This window comes from Triturus cristatus, chromosome 4_1, assembly GCF_964204655.1.
Source record: "Triturus cristatus chromosome 4_1, aTriCri1.1, whole genome shotgun sequence".
NCBI lineage: Eukaryota > Metazoa > Chordata > Amphibia > Caudata > Salamandridae > Triturus > Triturus cristatus.
In genome coordinates, this window is record NC_140585.1 from 164,277,285 (window position 1) to 164,299,250 (window position 21,966).

Sequence of the window (21,966 nt, forward strand, 5' to 3'; positions counted from 1 at the left end):
GAGTAAATGCATTTTCAAAGTAAGAGAAATTGAGTACTTAGGACATGTCATCTCGGAGCAAGGAATCAGACCCAGACCAGGCCTTATTAAAAGTATAATTGAGGTTCCCTCTCCTCAAAACAAAGAACAACTAATGTCATTTCTAGGCCTCTGTGAGTTCTATTCCAAATTTATGAAAGATTTTGCTAAAACTACGGAATGTTTCAGGGCATTACTTAAGAAAGGTGCAGATTATGTATGGTCTGACGAATGCCAAAAAGGTTTTCAGGCCATTAAAACTCATATTGTCAAAGCACCTGCTTTGCAACCATTTAAAGAAGGAAATCAAACTGTCATCACGGTTGATGCTTCTGATTATGGTTTAGGAGCGATTCTATCACAGTATGCTTGTGGGAAAGAGTATACAGTTGGTTTTGCTTCCAGGACTCTTCGTCCGGTTGAACGGAAGTACTCTGTGATTGAAAAAGAGCTTTTAGCCTGTGTGTGGAGTGTGGAAAAATTTAAGCAATATGTTTGGGGTAGATCTTTTATTTTAAAAACTGACCATAGACCCCCTTGTAGATATTCTTTCCGGTAAAAATATCAAGCGTACCACTGCACGCATAGCACGTCTGTCAACAAAACTTATTGAATACACTTTTAGTGTAGAGTACATCCCTGGAGGGAAAAATTGTAGAGCTGACTGTCTGTCGAGACTTCCTATTTCAGACCCGGATGAACAAGATTGGGAAAGTGAAGTTGAGGAATGTTTTGTAGCTCTTATTAGTCAAGAGAATTTATCATTTGCAGAGGAAGATTGGATTATACAAATTGACAAAGATCCGGTTTTAAAAGAGGTTGCATCTTTGATAAGAAAAGGATGGCCGAAAGAGAAGTGTTTATCACCTGAACTTCAAATGTTCTGGAAAGTCAGTAGTGAACTTTCAGTAGAAAGTGGTAAAATAATTAGGGGTGACAAACTCATTCCTCCCAGTATTTATCGTGAGAAAATTGTTTTGGCCGCGCATTCTGGTCATCTTGGGTCAACTATTACTAAAAGAAAAGTCAGGAATGATTTTTGGTGGCCCAGAATGGATATTCAAATAGATACTTTGGTCAGAAATTGTTCACGTTGCAATACCAGTGATAAAGTGTTAGTACTTGAAGGTACTGTTGAGTCACCTGTTGTTCCTCCAAGTAGAGCATGGCAAAAAATTGGAATGGACTTTCTTGGTCCGTTTCATGTTCTTCCCTCTACTTCAAAGTATTTTTTGGTTATTATTGACCATCTCTCCAGGTGGGTTGAAGTCTAGCCCATCTCTGCACCAAATTCTAAAAGTGTTATCAATTGTTTGAACAACATTTTTGCTAGAGAAGGCTGTCCTGAAGAAATTCTTACGGACAATGGGGTGCAATTTGTATCACATGAAATGACCACTTTCTTAAATTCCTGTGGCATAAAACATACTAGAACTCCCTTATATCATCCACAGAGTAATGGTAAGACAGAAAGATTTAACAGAGTTGTAGTAGAATGTGTACAAGCAGCGTTCAGATCTAGGTCTTGTGTTTTTCAAGCTGTTAGAGATCTTGTGTGGTCGTATCGCACATCACCTCATGTTACTACGAATTTCTCGCCGTTTGAACTTATGCGAGGAAGAAAAGCATCTAGCCAGGTATATCCTTTCTGGATGGTCAAATCTTATCATCAGGGTTGTGATTTGAAATGTTTATGGGAATCTGCATGGAAAACTTTGTGTGATGTTTCATCTAGATTCTGTCATTCTTCAAGTAAAAAAGAGCCACATAGATTGTCAATTGGAGATTGGGTTAGAGTTAAAAACCCAGTTTCGGTAAGGAAAGGATTCACTAAATTTCTAGAGCCACAACAAATTATAGAGGTACGTAAGAATGCTGTGAAATTGTTAAATGGTAATTGGTGGAGTACTTCTCGCACAGCGAAAGATCCATCTTTTTCTTCCAACAGTAGCAAATGCAATCAAAATGTTTCAGGAGGGGATGGTGTTAGGAAAAGCACTAGAATTTGTTCTAGACCTCGTAATTTGCAGGATTATGTATAATTGTTAGTAACTGTTTTTTTTATTGTTCACTGAAGAAAAAGTTGTTTTATTTAAGGGGGAAGTGTGGTGATGTCATGGCATTAGGTATGTGGAACTCTGTTAGGTCATTTAGAGTGTTGGTAGATTCTGTGATTCAGTGTTCTTTGTACTGTCAGTTGGATTCCTGGTCTGGAGACTCAAGGGACGGCTCTCTCTGTCTGCGAATAAATCTACAATTCAATCTTTGTGTACAAGTCTTCATTTCAGCTACTTTAATTTGATTTAATTGTATTATAGTGCTGCTATAATCTTTTTGTATAATAATAATAACAAAATAATTTTTTCTTACTTTGGTCTCTTGTTTCCCTCCTTGATGATTTATGCATTTCTTTAAAATTGTCCCTATAATTACTGGTTGAGACACTGTTGTTTGGATACTATAATTCACCCGGTCTCAACTGGGTATACGGGTTTACTCCTGTTTCACGTTCTTTCACTTACAAAAGTGGACACCATATACCAGGCCAGCTTCACATTGGTGTGCAGTGGTTGGGATTCAAGTCTGTATTGTTTTACCAGATAAATCTTTGTGTTGATTAATTGAAAAACCATCACTAATACCAATCACATATAATATAAGCTTAGAATAAGTAAGTTCTACTGAACTTAGGGTTGGTTAAGCCAAGAGTCTAACACACCCTTTCTCTAACCTCAGCGAGGTTAGTTCCCACTTAGTATGTCTTCAAAAGGAGATGCCTTTTGCTCATCTATGACTGCTAGTTACAGTGAACTTTCATTCCAAGAACTGAAAAGCACTGTGTGCCTCTAGGAAGCTGAAGAGAGGGAAAGCAGTTAACACTCAATGCCTCCTAGAGGTGTTACTCTTAGATGACCTCAGAAAAAACTGTGGGTCAGATGAACAGGACAGAGTGGGTGGACCAGGGAATGAAGATAGGCTAGGATGGGGGCCCCTCTATGACCTTGAATCTAACCCTGACCAGGTGGAGCCTGATGACTCCCACCTGAACAACTCGGATCTCCCAGAGGATACTGCAGGTGGTCTTGAGGAGGCCCCCTTTGTTCCTCGTGGGAGAGTGCACAGCAGACCAAGGCGGTCTAGATCCTTCTCTGCAGACTCCAATGCCTCAGGACAGGTTAGAGGGACCTGCATATCAAGGAAGAGGAAGAACTATTTGGATAGGGAATACCAACTTCTTGAACTTGAGAAAGCTAGGCTTAGGGCTCAGGCAAGAGCACTTGGCCCTTGACAAAGAGTCCCTAAAAGTCCAGAGAGTTAGGAAGACATTTGGACTAGATTTTCATGGTGGTAGCAACAAGGTCCCTAGAGTTAGAGAAACTTCTTTTGACCATAGAAACCTGAACAAAATAGTCCCTCCCTACCATGCTGGGGATGACATCCACAAATGGATGACTGCTTTAGAAAGGGCCTGTAAAATACAGAGGGTCCCTCAAGAGCAGTGGGCAGCTATCTTGTAGCTCACCTTTGCTGACAAAGGAAGATATAAGCTCCTCACTGTTAAAGAAGAGGATGTTGATAATTAGTCAGTTTTGAAGAGTGCTCTTAACCACTGTACACTACATGATTAAGTTCAGAGACACCAAGGGAAGCACAGACCCAGGACTTGGTAGATTTTGTGGGTAGTGCCACAAAGGCTCTGGAAGGCTGGCTACATGGCAGCAAGTTGCTGGACTACTTAGGATTGTACAATTTTATTATGATGGAGCAGATCCTTCATAATTGTCAGAAGCAGCTTTTACACCAGTACCTGCTGGACTCAGATCTGACTTCTCCCCAAGAATTGGGAAATAAGTCAGATAAATGGGTCAGAACCAGGGTTACTCTTTCGTTTATTATACGCTAATTATAACGAACAGCGCTGTATCAGTGTTTGACATTGTCTGTACTTGAAATTAGATTGCGGTGCTGTCTACAGCGGTTTTAACTTGGGTGTTTGTCCGCCCCTTATCACTTAACTATCATGCCGGTTAACAACAATGGAAGTAGTTTTTTACTTATATGTATAGCCGTGAATTTTCCTATGGCGACTGCTCATATTCACATCGGCGTGATTCCTTAAAGATACGCTTCCAATAAAACTAGATATTAAGCCATGTTTTCTTTGCGTCTGGATGTCATATGCCCATACAATTGTTTTATCCATGTTTGTTGCTATGTATTACTTGAGGTTACTTCCATACTTAGTGGGTTATATGTTTATTTAATACTTCTCAGATCATTGGAACCCATCTAACTTTGGTTCTTTGTGTGGAAGCGCAAGTTAAATTTATGCTTATAGCGCTGGCAACCCAAGAGCACCTTATTATATATTATACGTCATCTACTTTGGAGGGTAAGTGTTGTATTATCATCAATTACCATCCATTTTTTCTCATGAGGAACATGCCTCTGTACATTTATTACATTTAGAGGATTACCAATTTGAATATTTCTATATTTTCATACTTACCATGTGAGTTTATTAACATAGGATCTATATAGGCCATTTACTATTTCAGGAATAGTGGTCAGATATCTGTTCGGAGCTCTTTTTCTTTTGAGTTTTGATATATAGTAATTTTCAGGGTTGTCTTTTAATAATTTAAATATATTTATATATTTATATTTATCTTTTTACCAGATCACTTGTTTTGCTTTGAACCTTATTGATGAATGTAGAATTAAGACACATTACATTGCCTTATTCGTTTGGTCCGAAGACTTACGTTTGGTGAGTTTTGGATTCCCTTTTTCTTTCTTTTTTGTCTCTTTCTGTACTCTTACCCGATCTTCCTTGTTGTTTCTATCAACTTGTATCTTGTATTAACACCACAAGACACAATGGACCTTTCTTGCCATAGGTCCGTATATTCTCAATGCGCTGGTGAAACAGATTAATGAAATCCATAGACATATCTTATCCATAGAGATATTGTAACACTGTTTTTTATAAACCTGTTCGGATTTATTATTCAAACATTTTTGTTTTGTCATCTATGTCTCAGTTGCTCATTGTTTCAGATTGTATATATACATGTTTATTATTCTTTATGATTGGTTTTCATGTTTTTTGGTTGATCTCTGTGTCTGTGAAAGTTTTTAAACATTGGTAAAATTGTTTGTACCATATGACAGTGTTGTCTTAAGTTATATATGTTTGTTGTCCATAGATTATAAATGTCTTTCTATGTTGTTATGTTAATCATTTGCAGCCTTGAAGAAGTTCCAGTGTGGAACGAAACGCGTTGGCTGAGTATCTGTAAGAAAAATAAAGGAGTTAACTAAAGATACTGATTTGTTTTGGACTTCTCCTGACTGGTGCACCTTCCATCTTTGTTTAGCTTTTACACCAGTACCTGCTGGACTCAGATCTGACTTCTCCCCAAGAATTGGGAAATAAGTCAGATAAATGGGTCAGAACCAGGGTTAAGCTGAAGAAAATAGGTGGTGGTGACCATAAGAAAGATACTTCTAAAACCAATAGAAAGGTGGGGATAGGTCTAAAGAGAAGTCCTCTGAAGGTCCCCAAAAGTCCTCTTCCGGGGGCGGTCACAAACTCCTGCTTCCTCTGGAAAGAAACCTTATTGCTTTGTTTTTGAAAAGCAAGGCCACACAAAAAATGATTCTGATTGCCCCAAGGCCAGCAATAAAGAAAATATTCCTCCTGCTAATACAGTACCCCTTGTGCTCCTGGCAGTAACCCTTCAGGTAGTAGTAGCACACCAAAAGATTTAGTTGGATTTTCATGGGGTACTGAGGTGGATACTGGCATAGCCAGATCCCCCACACAGGCCTACTTAGTCTTTGATGGTGGCATGGGGTTTGCCACTTTTACTGTAAGTCTCAATACCTTGGACAAGTACAGACAGTAGCCTCTGATCAATGGTCAGAAAGCTGTAGCCTATAGTAACACAGTAGCTAGTGTCACCGTGGTGACAGGAAACTTGGTCCCCCCACTTCAGCTTGTACCTGGATACATTTACAATGTGACCCACACTGATGGTGTTAGAACAGGTCATCCCATGTCCATAGTCAATCTCATCTGGGGAGGGGTCATTAGTCCTAAAAGAGTTGCAGTGTTCCCAAATTTGCCTGTAGATTGCCTCTTGGACAATGATCTGGAAACTCCAGCCTGAGCTGAGGTAGAATTGAAGGCTCATCAGAGATGTTGGGCCTCAGTGAGAAAGTTGGTGTGACCCTTAGAGCCCCTAGTCCAACCCCAGTGAAAGAATGGCCCACTCTGCTCCACCAGAGAGCAAAGGGAAGGAAGAAAAGTATTTTCCCCCCAGACTTTAGGTGAGGGTCAGCCTCCTCATGAATGTGACCCTACCCCTTGTGAAAAAACGGGCCCAGAGGAGGTCAGGCCTGTCCTGGCAGAGAATCTGGGGGCAGGGGAACCTTCCAAGGAGGTACCCAGTCTGGAGCAGCTATCCTGCCCCTCTCTACCCAGCCTCAGTCAGCTTAGGACTGCAAATGTCAGGGATGTCAGTGGACCCCATAGAGTCCACTGCCAAGAGAAGTCCTTTAATCTACAGACTAGGGACCACAGTCTTGTAGTACTGCCAGAGGTTGACCCCTAGGGATAGATACAGGACAGTTATGGAGATGAGACCAACCCTGTTAAGGCCCCACTTCCCTAATCAGACACCCCACCAGCCTATTTCTTGGCTCAAACAGATGGAGGTAGACACCCCAAACTTTTGAGAGGATCCAAGACCATACAGGGGAGGAACTTCTCAGTGGACGATAGGGTAGGGATTATCCATGCAAATGCAGGACCTTCCTTATATAGCCACTTAGGAAATAAAGTATCAACTGGACAAGGTTACCCTTATCTCCTTTCATTTTGGGGGGTTGTGTAGGAAGATAGGATCCTTCTGCATGGTTACCCCCACTTTTTGCATGGTGCTACACTGTATTTGACTATGCTTACTAGGATCTCCCTAAATTGTTATGTTCAGTACTTAGGTACACCCCAGAGTGGATACTGGGGTACCCTAATAAGTCCCTAGTATATGGTACCCAGGTACCCAGGGCATAGGTATTCCAGAGGTCTCCCATGGGCTGAAGCATGTAGTATGCCACCCATTAGAGACCATTCAAAATGGAACTACAGGCCTGCCATTGCAGCCTGTGTAAGCTCGTGCTAGCACCACTTGCGACAGATATAGGTTTCCTATATTTAGGGTCACTGCACCTAAAAACTATAATTCGCCCCTATAGCTACCCTTTGCAATCCTGAAGGCATGGTGCTTAGTTCTAAGTAAGAGGGTGCCCCTGCATGAGCAGGACACACCTGCAGCCTACAGAGTCCATTTTCCCGGGTTGTCAGTAAAGCAGCCATATACTATGCAGAGGGGCACTGCGTAATTACGCGATGACCATCTTGAAAACAACTGCAATGAATCCTATCATGTTTGGTATCAAACATGTTGGAATCATACCCCCACACCGTGAACTTGAATGGTGTGGGAGATATGATTCCAAGCACTGGAAGAGCTGCACACCGTAAACAGTGTGGGAGGTAGGATTCCAAACACTGGAAGAGCCCTCCGTTAGGCTCTCAGTGTTCCCAGTGCCAACCTTCTAGACCTGGACAGCACAAAATGGTTGCTGCTGAGCAGAGACACATTTCTGCCCTCCTGCTGCTGAACCAAGCTCGAGCACCGGAAGGCAGAACAATAGGCTTCCTATCACAGGGAGGTGTGACCACCTCCCAGACAGGGTTTAGTGTATTGTGACCGGGTGGCTGTGCTTGCCAGCACCACAAAGTTGGCACGAGGGGGAAATTTGGTGTCCCTGTGCATAGTCTATTTCAAACCAGTCCTGGGGGCTGTTGGCTCCAGCTCTGGTGCAAAACTAGACAAAGGACATGGGAGTAACCTCCCCACTGTCCAGACCCTCTCCTGGGAGGGTCCCTTGAATCTTCCCAACCTTTTCACTAGTGTACTTAAGGGCTTACCTGGGTGTAGGTCCCTACATTTGTCGTGGAATAAGATTCAGATCAGACACCACTTCTACTTCCGGGCAGTCTGGACTTTGCTGGACTTCGTTTGGGCCTGATTTCATCTTCCTTCCAGTCTGCTGCATCAGCTGTGCCTGTGCATCATACAGGACCCATTCAAGGCCTGTGAAGCATCAAAGACACTTGAAGAAATCTCCCTTGGAGTGAAGGAGTCCCTCCGCTGCATTCACAGGTACGGCAACTGAGTCAACCGGTCTGCTGATCCTGAGCTCCTTCAGACTCCAAAGGCTCTGCAACACAGGTTGTGGATTTTCACAGCTCCCAAGGCCTGCCCTGCCCTCTCACCAAGTTTGAGGCCAGTATCCCTTGTGTGGGTTGCAACAACCAAAACACTGTACACTGCTTTAACTTGCAATTGCAAAGGCTTGTTGACTTCTTTCCAAGAAGATCTTTGGGGTCCAAGTAGCCCCAACCTCAGGCATCTCCTGTGACCAGAGTTTTGGGCCACACCAAATCATGTGCATCATGGCCCGCATCTTTTGGTGAGCTGCTTGAGGTCCTCTCATGGCTACAGGGCCTCTGGCCTGTGGGTCCACTTGAGCATTACACTGGTTTCTTTTAGCCTCCACTGATTGCTTGGGGCCTGCCCTGACTTCCCTGCTGTTGCTGAGTTCCCTGGACCTTGCTGGTCCCGACATTGCTCCTTCTTCAATTCCTGCATTGGAAGAATTTGCCAAGGCTTGGTGGTGCTCTCGCCGGACACCGACCCCTCAGCACTCAACATCCTTCGTGGGACAGCTCGTGCACAGCTCCTAGTCCTCGCAGCTACAGAGTGAAGGTCATCGTCATCCATCCTGCAACACCCAACATCGGAAGGCGTTCGTTTTCCAAGTCTCCTGATCACCCCTGAGTGACATAGACTTTGCCCCTCTGATTGCAGGTACCTCTCATCTAGAATGTATCCTCGGATTACACCGAACACTTTTTCCTACTTCAGCAGCAGCACTTTCCTGAAGTCCTTCATTGGGTTCGATAGCGGTTTCTGACGCCACTTCACACATGTAGGTAACATGGGCACTAGGGCATCCACGGGTAGGGTGGATCTCCAACCTTCTGTCTTCCATGAGGTTTCTTCAGGGTCCGTAATCTTTAAAAATCCACCTGTGACTTACACATAGAGTTGTACGTAGCATGAGGTCATGTTCCCTATCTACTCACCTTGGGTGGTTCCTTGGGTCCGCAGCACTTGTACGTCTTCTCGACAGTGTGTTGACCCGAGTCGTGGTTCTTATACCACTTTCTTAGTTTATGATTTGGTCCCCCCCAGGTTCACTGTGTATTTCATGCTGTTTACTGTGTTTCTTTGCTAAAGTATTGTATGCACTGTGCATATCTCCGGGTAGGAGATTTTTTCTATATGTTATAGAGTATTATATAATAAAGTTAAACAAAATTTTCCCTTTGATTAAACCATATGTTCAACAATTAACACTCCACACATCCCACACTCATAAATTATTAAAGCACTTATAAATCGATTACAACTTTTTATTAAACCATTAATATATTTTAATGAGTTTAAAAAATGCACAAATGTGTATTACACATAAAGAATTGATCACATGAAAAAACATAAATTCATTAACATAAAAAACACAATAAATAAAAGACACGATTTAAAAAGGAGAAAATAAAAAAGACAGTTCACTGTGTCTTCTCAATGTTAATTTGGGTATCTATATAGACAGCAAAAGGCATGGGTCTAAATTCCCTGTCTCTAACTTGTTGCTGCATTTTCCAAATTTAACACAACATATAGTCTGGGGTTTAACACATATACTACCATACATAACACTAAAAAAACAAATCGATATTATGGAAATCTATATTTTAAAATTGGAAATCGATATTTCATACCCCAATTTCGATATTCTGTCCTATCTATATTTTGGTAATTCGATATTCTGTGCTATCTATATTTTAGAGGCAATATTCTGTCCTGTCTATATTTTGGATTCTATATTTGGGTCGTTTACCGGGTCGACCAGAGTCTGGTTGGTTCCGGAGGTGTTCCCTGCTTGCCTTGTGGGTACAAAAATGACACAATGATTGATGTGAATGTCCAGAGAGCCCCTCAAATCATACCCATTGCATAGGCTACTGCACCTAATGATGAGTTAACGTGGATAGATTGGCCTCCTTCATCCATGATGCTGGACTATGTTTTTGAGTACAAAGTAATTCGGACAACATGTGGATTGAAGACATGTCCACCTATGTGGATAAATGGACATGTTGTGTTCAGTGCCACCGCTCTGGCAATGTGCTCTGGTAGGTGTTGAGGCCCTACGTCACCCGCAGGCTCCTGCCTGCGCCTCATCCCTGGTGGTCCAGTGGGAGAGCCCTACTCTTCTGCTGGCCGCTGTTGTCTCTGCCTGTCTTTGTGCCAGTTTGCTGTCTGTCTGTGCCACTGAACCCACGCTGGACTCCCACACCACCGAAGCCCTGACGTGCATCCTCCTCAACATGCGCTCACTCCACAGACACGCCACAGAGATCTGGGACCTGCTCGACAACCTCTCGCCAGACGTCACCTTCTTCACAGAAACATGGACCAACGCCACATCCACCCCCAACATCGCCATTGCCATCCCCAAAGGGTACAAGACCCAAAGAAAACACCACTCCCAAAGCCCAGGAGGAGGACTCGCCATTGTGCACAAGAGCTTTCTAAGACTCTTCACCTCCAGCACAAGCAACCCCCTCTCAAACACAGAGCACCTCCAGTTCCAGATCCAGACATGTCCCAGAACTATGCTATGCAGGACCCTAATCTACAGACCCACGCGGCCCTCGCGCCTCTTCCACCACCACCATTGCCAAGCTCGTCGCACCCCATGCCATCACCTCCACGGACTAAATTCTCATTGGAGACCTGAACTTCCACCCTAACAACCGCAGCGACCTCGACTCCACCACCCTCCTCAATGACCTCGCCAACCTCACCAACCTCCAACTCAGCACCAGAAAAGACAACTTCCATACAAAGTTCTACAAGGGGACAAAACCAAACATACTGGACTTCCTCTATACTACCTACACCGAGGCAGACCCGATAGGTGGCCATGGTCAATCTCCAAAAAGGCCCTCAAAATGGTGCTTCCCAAATTGGATAAGAATCTGATGCCTGACGGCACTTACTGTCCCATCTCTCTCCTTACCAGAGGCGTCAAGATTCTGCCAGCATACTACCAGCCAGGATTTCCCCACACTCATCTACTCCACACAAGTGGGCTTCATCCCTGAACAGTCGTCTTGTACCTATCCCCATAATCTGACTCATACACTGTGTCTCGACAAGGACATGTGGGGAAGGCAGTGGCCCTGTCATTGTACCCTGAGAAGGCATTTACCAGCATTGGATGGGGATACATCTTTTCAGCTATCTGTAAATTTGGACTTTAGGATGACTAAATTTTTAAGGGTGCAGTTGTCATATGCCTTCCACACAGCACCAATGGGCTGCGGGGTCATCTTATCAGCCCCTTTTTTGGTACGATGCAGGGCATGGCAGGGGTACCCTTTTACCTTGTTGCCATCCTCCATTCAGTAGACCTTGTGAGTATACCCACACCGGGAGGTCCCTTATTTATGCTTCTTAACACAAACAACAGCCTGCTGATGCTTACTGACCTCCCCAACTTCCTTCGATCCCTCTTGAGCCTTCTCACTGCTTTTATGGCATTGGCTGGGCGTAAGGTCATCTGAGGCAAGAGCAAAACTCTCCACATATCAAAAACTACGAGGAAGACATCCATACAGGGCAATCAGTTTCATTGGAAGCCGTCCCATCCCAAATACTGGGGAGTCTATGTCAACAAAGATTTAGTACGCATGATACCAAGTAATCTTGAACCCCTCATTGAGTGTACCATGGCACATTATTCCAATTGGAGAAATCTTAATCAAAAAGTGATGGATGGAATGCTAAAATGAATCTTAGCCACTGGCAATTACTTTTCACACCAGGTTACCTCTCTCCGCATTTCCACCATCTAGCACTAGTTCCAGGGAGTTATGTTGACCGTTTGTTACTGTTCGATAGGTACTCCTGCCTCTTGAGTCACCATATGGCTGTTGTTATGCAATACACTGTCACATTGTATTTGTGAAACTTAAATGAATATATTGCAAAAAGGCATAAGGCATCAGATCATCCAGAACAAAGCTACCAGGCTGGTCATCATCCTCCTTGCTGGTCTTACGTCATACCACATGTAGAACTACACTGGTTACCTATTAATCAGCATGTACAGTTCAAGCTCCTTTCACACACAAATTGTCGACTACACAACCATCTCTCAGGATGCCATGAACCTTGGATTATTGAAAACAGATCTATTATAAACTCCTCAGTACACTGGTTAAGAGCATTAATATGCACTTTTCATGCTTCAGAATATCCTTCCTCCCTTGAAAGCTTGCAAGCTTCTCACAAAATACATTTAAAACAAAGCCTTGATATGGGACATTTGAACTATTGAAATGCAAATTAGCTGAATAATCTTTTTGTATATTAGAGTCAGGTTTTAAAAGAACATCAGGGAGCTTGGCAAGTGGGCCACTATGGGGCTAGCAGAAGTGGTACTTCCACTACCCAAGCTCTTTCGCTGCACATCCACCAAACATGATTGGTGTTTATGACAAAGAAGCCATTTTAATTGCTGGCAGAGGCAGAACTCTGTTGAAATGGTGAAGGAGTTTCCTCTCTGCAAACACAATGAGCTGCCTATACGATTTATATGTGGTTGGACCATAGGTTGCTACTCTGTCACCTCTGTAGCCAAACCTCTCCGACAGCTGGATGAAGTAAGGGCCATTGGAAAATTGGCTATATGTTTATTTAACCAATTAGGATATGCAGACATACTCCTGTTTTTTGTTGTCCATCACTGCCAGGTAAACCCTGGTGCTACAGAAAGTAAAAAACAATAAAATGTTCTCCTCACTACGGGAGATGACTGGCATGGCAAGGGAGACATCGTCATTTCCTATTTTCAAAAAGAAGACCCTACTTTTTGATTTTCTTTGGAAAATAAAAAAGAAACCAGTTTGGTACATGGCTCTGTCATGTTAAGTATTTTACTGCATTGTCCTGGCAGAGAGAATGGCCTCCAGCCAAAAATTAAATTGGCCCCAAAGTCTGCATCAAACGAATTATGTGTGCTTTGTTTCTACAGATCATTAGAAAGCTTCAGTTTCTGCTTTTTGAAAATTTGGAGGTGAATTTCTTGCATCAACAGTAATTTCTTGTGTGTTGTCACAATTACCTTAAAATATCTCGTAAATCTGCCATCGCATTTTTTTAATATCTCCAAGCACTCTACTGTTGGGCCTGTTTATCAGTAAAACCTTGAGACTTGCTCTAGCTACTAGCATCTTTTTGCTGCCAAATTCAGGGAGCTCACGTAACAGCATGAAAATTCAAAGAGGTCATCGAAATTAGTGTATCCAAGTCAGTGCCTCTGTGCCAAAACAGGACCAAAAAATATCAGATACAAGTTTGCCAGGCTTGGATCTACACATGGTGAAACAGCGCCTGAATGGGGGTCTTTGCGGTCTTCCTCCAGGACCACAGAGAAAGCAGACATTGCTGTCTAACATCTAGGCTACAACCTGGAAGACCATGAGCAAGTGTTTGCCTCATGTCCCGTACCACCACTGACCAGTACAGTCCCCTTTGATATTTAATCCCTGTTCAGAGCAGGGTGTGAACGTCAGTGAAATAGAGCTCATGATCCAGGAATGCATACATATTTTACATGCCAGTGCCAGGCCTGCAAAGATATTCTCTTGTCATGGAACTAGATCCTGTAATGCCTTAGTAGAGGTGTGGGGAAACCATCTGGAATGCAAAATTGTGGGTCCCTTCCATCTTGGCAAATAAATCCACTCAAATCATAGTGATGACCTAGGCAAGCATCGACAGAGAACATTCGAGACTGGTCTTAGAATATAAGAAATGCTCTAATATATACCTAAATAGGGTGTCATGTTCTTTCAGATCTTGATGATTGCAACAGTTTCCATCAAAGGGTTTTAAATGTTCATCTCAATATCTTCTTTATAGCCTCCTTCATGTCAGTATTTCTCAAGCTGTATATCAAAGGGTTCAAAGCAGGTATCAGAACAGTGGGAATCACAGTAACTACTTTGTACTGCTCCTCTGAAGAGCTTGAATTGGGAATTATCTCCACCAACGAACCACTGCCATAGAAGAGAAACACACAGGTGAAATGAGAGATGCAAGTGGAGGCAGCCCGGTGTCTCCCTGCTGTGTTAGCAATCTTCAGTATGGTGGTAATAATGTATGAGTAGGAGACAAATATAATAAGGAGAGAACTTATTACAACAAAAGAAGCAAATATAAAACGGATCCATTCATTTATCAAGATGTCAGTACAGGATAGCTTCAAGAGCACTGGATAATCACAAATAAAGTGGTTCATGACATCAGGACCACAAAAAGATAACCGATAAAGAAAGCCTGCATGTATCATAGAGTGTAGAAAGCCGCCTATGTATGACCCTGCAACCAAACGCAAAAACAGATCATTGTTCATGATGACTGTATATGTCAATGGGTTACATATTGCAATATAGCGGTCAAATGCCATCGCTGCCAACAGGAAGAATTCGGTGCTAACCAAGGCACTTAAGAAGTACAGTTGGGCAATGCATCCAGAAAATGTTATTGCCCGTTTCTCAGCAAGAAGATCTGCCAGCATCTTGGGAGAGATAACAGAGGAAAAAGATAAATCCAGAAAAGCAAGCTGGGATAGGAAAAGGTACATGGGTGTGTGAAGCTGGGGGCTGAGCCAAACAATGACCAGGATACTGCAATTGCCCAGCATAGTGAAGGTATACACTGATAAAAACAGTAAGAAGAGCAGAACTTCCAGCTCTGGATCATTGGTAAATCCGACAAAGAAGAACTTGGTCACAGTGCTTTCGTTTCTCGCCATCATATCTTTGGATAATAATATTTATCTAAGAGAAGAAATATATAGCACATGAACATCAGCTTCCATAAACTACTCTCAGATATACACAATTTGAAACAATAGTCTGTGCAAACCCTTTTATTCAGAATCATTAATGATCTCATTACTTATCAAAGGCAAAGTCCACAAAGCAAGTAAACATTTCATTTAATAATTAATTTCTAGATTGAACAAGCTACTCAAGAGTGAAGTTAAGGAAAATAAACCACATGGTTGTTGGGGCATTTAGATAAAGGATTTTACCTCAAATCCATTCTCTTTTTAGGATTATGATTCCGCTGATGTTGCATACTCAAATGAAAGTGATCACAAGCAGAATTTTTACACTATAGCCATCTCTGAAACTGCGCTAGATGGCTCCCTTTTTCCTGATTAGCTGCAGTAGAAAATTTGTTCAGACTCTTATGTGGTGCATGCTTTCAGACTCTACAGGTCAGATTGTCCATCAGCCAAATGAGAATCAAGGGCTTTTCATCATATATGTCTTGACATCGCCCACTCACTCTGCAAAGGTGACCCATGAGGCAGTTCAACTGGATATATGTCCCCCAATATCACTGCAATTCTATATACATCCACCATGAGCAGGATCATTGCACAAGAGAGGTAATATTATATATTATTTTTGTCATTTCTATCTTTACATATTCACATTTATTTTTTTATCATTTAATCATAATTTCTGTGGTATTTTTCAAGAGTCTGCTATGCGAACAATATCCAGTCAAGCTAATTAGACAGTAGGCTTTTGAGACTGTAGTGAGGTCATGGGATTAACTGCAGTCATTGCTAAGTTAGCATTAGTTAGTATATACTCGGCTGCCATTTTGCTGCTTTTTGCACGTGTTACTACATGGCTTTATTCTCGTAAATACTCTGCTAGTACATTTTCACATGAGAACTGTCTGCCTTTCACACATTTAGCTGTACACTGTGCTCCTCATCTGCACAGCGTGTTCAAGGTCGAAAAACAATGTATGCTGTTGATTCACTTTGGTCAGTCCCACGCCCATAGACACAACATAGAACACAGCTGCACTTCTGAAAGTCGGGTGCTTTTAATGTGGCCTTACATGCATGAAAAGGCACTTGGAGAAAATCATTCCAATGAAGAAGAGCTGTGCTTGTCCTGAGATGTAAATCTTTGCTTCTAAACTTGGAGGTCCGGGGTTCCCCTGACAAAGCCCAGAGGTCTTCTATAATTATAATAAACTAGCTCATAGCACGGGGAGGGTGGTAAGGCACTGTAGTCCTGTTTCCCCTTTTGTGCTATATGGAATTGTAACAATGCTGATTATATTGTTGTTATGCATTTTGCTGCTAGTGTTAGCTCGTGTACTGCATTATAGAGCACGTTACTTAAAATAAACATTTTAAACCATACCGTGTTGCTGTTTACTCACGCTGTGGACAAGTATGAGTGTTTGAACGAAAGAGTGTTCTTTTTCTCGCGATTCCTGAGAGGGTCGGAGTGACATGTTCTAGGGTGTCTAATCATTAGTAGCTTCGCTGTAGTATGGAGAACGAATGAGACACTATAGTTAGTCAGATTGGGGTTCTGGGCACCGAGGTGAGTTTTCTGGTACATCACTACACACCGAGGTCCTGGTTTCCTGCGCATTGTTCTGCGTATGTGCAGAATCCCTGCAACATGGTGCACACAAAGTTTGGTCTGGTTCTTATTTACGAGGCACTTCAGTAGTACTTGTGCTTGTCTGCGATACCCTTGCTTCTGTTTTCCGATAAACAACCGTAACAGCATAACCTACCTATATTGGTGTTTTTATATGTTTTTTCTAGCTTGATAGAATTAAACATTTGTATTATTCTTTTGAATTACTACCCTATATTGTGCTGCCATGTATTAAGTTGTTCTTCTTTCTTAGTCCTTATGGCTGATGTCGATATTGCGGCACATAGCCGCTCTCCGCTTCGTAGTAATTTGAATGCATATGGAAGGCTGGACACGGGTATCGCACTTATTTTTGTGGTTGGAGTTGATCTGGCTTACCACTTTGAGGTGTTTTATTCTTGGGTAACCTTTCCAGCAGTGAATGGAGAGGATAACTTGTTCCATGTATACACTCACACTGCAGCACCTAATGTATATCGGCCTTATAGAACTCTTGAAGTTCCGATTTTGGCATGGCAACACCGTATTTGGTTTATTGGTGCCCTACCCCACACAGTGACTCTGGTACTTTTAGGCACTTTATCAATTCCAGGGGCCACTTGGCCAGTTTTGGCCGGGCACACATCACATCCACGTTATTTAGCAGTCCCGGTAGATGAACTGCGTGTTTTGCACACCTCCTTAATCGAATTGCATAGGGCTCTAGTACAATACGTCTCACGCAATCTCCAGGTGGGAGCACCTTGGGTTGCTGCGCAATCAGCTGGACCTTGTGGACTGACTATTAGTCCAGTCATGGTAAATTTGGTTATGGGCAAGCCCCCACAGAACAAGGATGATTTACTTTACTGAGAAATTTGACCAGCTGGAAGCGGTATTTCCGGATACCACTCCTGTGGAAAAACACTAGATTTTTACTATTAGTTTGCAGAATGACTTAATACCCAAAGTAACCGATTGTGAAAATTTGGGTAAAGTGTTTGCGGCAGTGTATGCAAAGTGTTTTGGCACACCTTCTATGACAGTGCTCCCCTCAGTGATTAAGCATGTTCAAGATGAGCACGGACAGGAGGCAGCTGTGGAGTTGGGGAAGAGGTTGTTTGGAGTGTTCAACGTAGTTGCTGATCTAATCCTTGCTAATGTCAAGGGAGATGCAGTTAACTTTAAACTGTCTTATGCTTTGCGCCTTGTCCCGGAGGAGGAGAAACCCCACGAATTACCAAAAAGTATTGCAGATGCCTATAAGACCATTGGACGCAATAGTTTGGGTGTTAAACCTTTTGCTAGAATACCAGCACAACAGCAAACGCAGATGGTGCAATCTAATAAATACGACCGTCCAATCTTTCCTAAAAAGAATTGGAAAAATAAAAAGCAGGGGAAGCAGCAACAGAAACAAGGGTCGCATGCGGAGTGGCCGGTACCTGAGTCTTCTGAGCACACGTATGATTTGTGCGACCACGCGAGAATTAGGTCTTCTGACAGGTTTCAGGTTCCTGATCAGCGTCCTCCTCGTTCTTCACAGGAAACATCAGGCCCACAGGCTGGTGGCAGGGAACGCCAGGAGTGCAGCAGAGGTCTAAGTGTCCTGCAAGGACGTGAGCCACCTCGTCAGACGGACGGAAAGCACCCTACAGTTTCAGAAAAAGAAAGTTGCTGCTTTAACAGCAAGATATGCCAAAGATGATGAGGACACGACTCCGGAACCTAACATGGGCAGTAACGCTGCTAGACAGCGCAGCGGATGCTACCATAGTAAGGCAAGTACTGCGTCTATTTCGGGAGGCGACAGTTGAAACGGCTGACAACCGAGTGGCTCCCCCTGACAGATTATATGATATAGTTCTTATGATTGAAGGTGACATACAACATGTAATTAAAGGGATTTTTTGGGAAAATCTGACTTCTTCATATGACATTTTGTTGGCAGAGGTAGATTGGGCCCGCCTTTTGTTCTGGCAGCTCCACGGGGAGAGGAGGTAATACTCCCAAGTTTTTCCCATACGGTCTCCAAGGAGCAAGCAAGGGCTTTTGCAGAAGAATGGGCTTTGGTGCTTGCACCGGCTCTGTACCGTACTCAGGTGGGTTGGGATAGAGATTCTCCCCCGCATGAGATACCCTTACGGTCTATGCTTCAGCCACAACCCTAGTATCCCCTCCGGCGGAAAGCGAAAGCTCTTGTTTCTGAGATTCTAGATCAATTAGAGTATCAAGGAGTGATTGAGACATGCGTGTCACAGATGAATAACCCTCTTTTTACTGTAACCAAACCCGATAGGTCAGACCGCTTAGTTTTGGATTACCGACCTTTGAACCCTCAATGTCGCACCTTTGCGGGTCAGAATACCCACAGTTCTCCTCTTGTAGCCAGTCTTGTTTGTAAAAAATATAAAACTATTCTTGATATTTCCAACGGCTTTCTCAGTCACAACTTGTCCCCTGAAAGCAATCAATGGACCGCCTTTACAGCTGGCAGAAAACAAAAACAATTCTGGCATTTGGCCAAGGGCTACAAAAACAGCCCGGGTGTATTCGCCGCCTGTGTCATCTCTTTGTTAGACGGCATAGACCCTGATGCATACTCGTACGTTGATGATATTTATCTCGCGGACAACGAAATATGGCGGCATCTTGACGTGTGGACCGCATCATAGTTTTGTTTGCAGACTACGGCGATAAATGTAACTTTGCAAATCACACATTGCAGAGTACACAGTGTTGTTCTTGGGTTACAAGCTCAATAATGAAGTTAGAGGCCTGGCGCCTCACTTCTTGGAGAAATGCGCACGTTTGCGATCTCCTACAACCCTGAAAAAACTACACTATTTGCTGGGATTTTTTAACTTCGGTTGAATTTATATTCCAGAATATGCCCAGCGTATCAAGCTATTGTATGCTTTGATACAATTACATTTTTCAAAAGCCTGCTGGCTTCCAGAACATTCAGCTATCCAGCAATCTTTGCAGTCTCATCTTCTTGAATCTAAATACTTGTTGACACGTGATAACCACTCAAACCTGGTGAAACGTATCGTGCCAGGCGCGGTGGGTTTAAAGTACTTGACATTTAATGAAGGTGACACAGTGCCTATTGCTTACAAATCACATTTGTACACTTCGGCTTAACTGCTGTTTTCCACTGTTGAGAATGTCTTGACAGCTGTCCAGATGGCGATCCTGAAGGAACGCACACTGGCGCAGGGGAAACACATTTTGGTTGTGACACCATATCCTGCTCTAGAAGCAGTGACGAAAGCAAGTGTACCAAACTCAAAGGCTTTACATCCCTGTTGGATACAATGTGCTACTTCGTTGACATCTCCGGATGTCACCTTTATCTTCGACTCGTCCCTGCAAACACAGGAGTTTTTACAGTATGAATTTGTTCATCCTGCTCCTCTGTCTATGCATCCGTTGGAGGAGTACCATTGTATCATTTACACTGACGGTTCAGCGCAGCCAGTGACAGGGTCAAAGCATTCGTATTCAGCAGCATGCGCGATTGTGGCAGGGGCCATAGTTAATGGGGAGTTCAAGTCCAGTGATGTACACACACAGGCACTAGGAGACTGTACCGCCCAATTAGCTGAGCTGCGCGCCCTGGTACTTGCACTGGAGTTTGAAGATCTGAATGGGACTATTCTCATGGTAAATGATTCTTACTACTGTGTTCAGTCTTTCAACGACAACTTATTCTTTTGGTCTCAAAATGACTATTGTGATTCTAAAGGCAGCGCAATTAAGCATAAGATGCTTTGGGTTTGAGTTGCAGATCTTGAAGAACGTCTGCCTCTCACACATGTGATTCATACTCTTTGCCACCAGCGCGTAGGAGTACACGCGGTAGGCAATAGTTTAGCTGATGAAGCAGCTAAATCGGCAGTAGCCACGTGTTCAGTTGTAGCAGTTACAAGATCCATGAATAAGATTGATAATGACATCTTGGCAGCAATAGCTGCTACAGAGAAGGTTGGCAATTACCGGCAGGGTTTCCCTTCAAAATACACTTATCATTTAAGTCCCGATAAGGTTCCTTTTGTGAGAATTCATGATGCTGGTGACAGGTTGATTTCCAACGCAGACCGCAGACCTCTGATAACAGGCTTGGCTGTGTATATCTAATAGACCTTTTGGATGTGTTCATCTGGATCACTGAGGTCCACTTTCTTCAGATACTGCATATAAATTCATCTTAGTTGCAGTTGGATCATGCACACATCTTCTTTTGGTGTGGCCACAACGTAGTGCTGACACTCGAACTGTCATCAGGGATTTGCGTGTCTTTGTGGGAATTTTTGCGTTAGGCACCTTCCATTCAGGCCAGGGTCCAGCGTTCGCCTCTAAGGCGTACAAGGAGGCCATGAGGTCTTTGGGGGTGCAGGTCAAATTTTTGTCTCCATACAGGCTTGAGGGCAACTCAGTTGTGGAGCGAATGAACCGTGACTTAAAGCAATCCTTGACAGCTAGGGTCTAAGGTACTGGCAGGAACTGGTTCTCCCATTTGTATAGCATACAATTTGCACTAAATAGTCTCCCTAGAAGATCTCTGGGTGGGCGGACCCCGTACAAAATGCTCTTTGGCATGAAAATATTTGTACCAGACCTTGATGGTCTAGACATGGCGGCGGAAGCCGCATCCTTTGATGTAGATAATCATTCTGCTATATTACAGAAGCTACAAGAGACGCGAGACAGTCTTGCAAAGGAACATTACCCTCTGCCACTGATGCAGCACTGGGGACCTGGTTCGAGAAAAGGAGGAGAACTTAAAAGGGTTTGGCCCCTCCTATCGTGCACTTGTCCCAGTGCTTGGCGTGAAGGGAACTCGTACAGTCATTTTACCACCACTTCCTGGTCGGAAAGACAACAGATACATCTCAGTGGACAATGTCAAGTTACAACGTCTGGCCAATCCTGAATAGTATAACACCAGCGGCTTCTTGTCCAGCAATTTCCAGGAATCCAGTCTTGGGCGCTTCTGACAACACGCAGCATGACACTGCCATTGAGATGGACTCTGTCATTAATCCTTTGCTAAACCCCCCTGCTTCCAGTCTTAATGAAGAAACTGAGTATGCTTATCCCACTACCGAATCATTGCCTGGTTTGCAACCGGATACCCTTAACCAGTCACATTACTCTTTTGACTCAAACTCCATGTTATTATTGACCGCTTCCAAATTCTCTATTTTTGTCGCCTGGTTTAAACAGACTATTTGGTTCCGCCTTAGACATACATCTGGATG

General features: G+C 43.2%; 1 protein-coding gene across 1 annotated transcript; it reads right to left on the minus strand.

Annotated features, from left to right (window-relative positions):
- Nucleotides 1-14,130: 14,130 nt before the first annotated feature.
- LOC146853792 (olfactory receptor 5AP2-like) lies at nucleotides 14,131-15,051 on the minus strand. The gene has a single exon (XM_085650903.1). The coding sequence runs from the start codon at nucleotides 15,049-15,051 to the stop codon at nucleotides 14,131-14,133; it is 921 nt and encodes a 306-aa protein (XP_085507029.1).
- Nucleotides 15,052-21,966: the final 6,915 nt, after the last annotated feature.

Bases quoted from the DNA above. Each gene is read 5' to 3' on its own strand.
- LOC146853792 (XM_085650903.1), bottom strand. From the start codon at position 15,051: ATGATGGCGAGAAACGAAAGCACTGTGACCAAGTTCTTCTTTGTCGGA.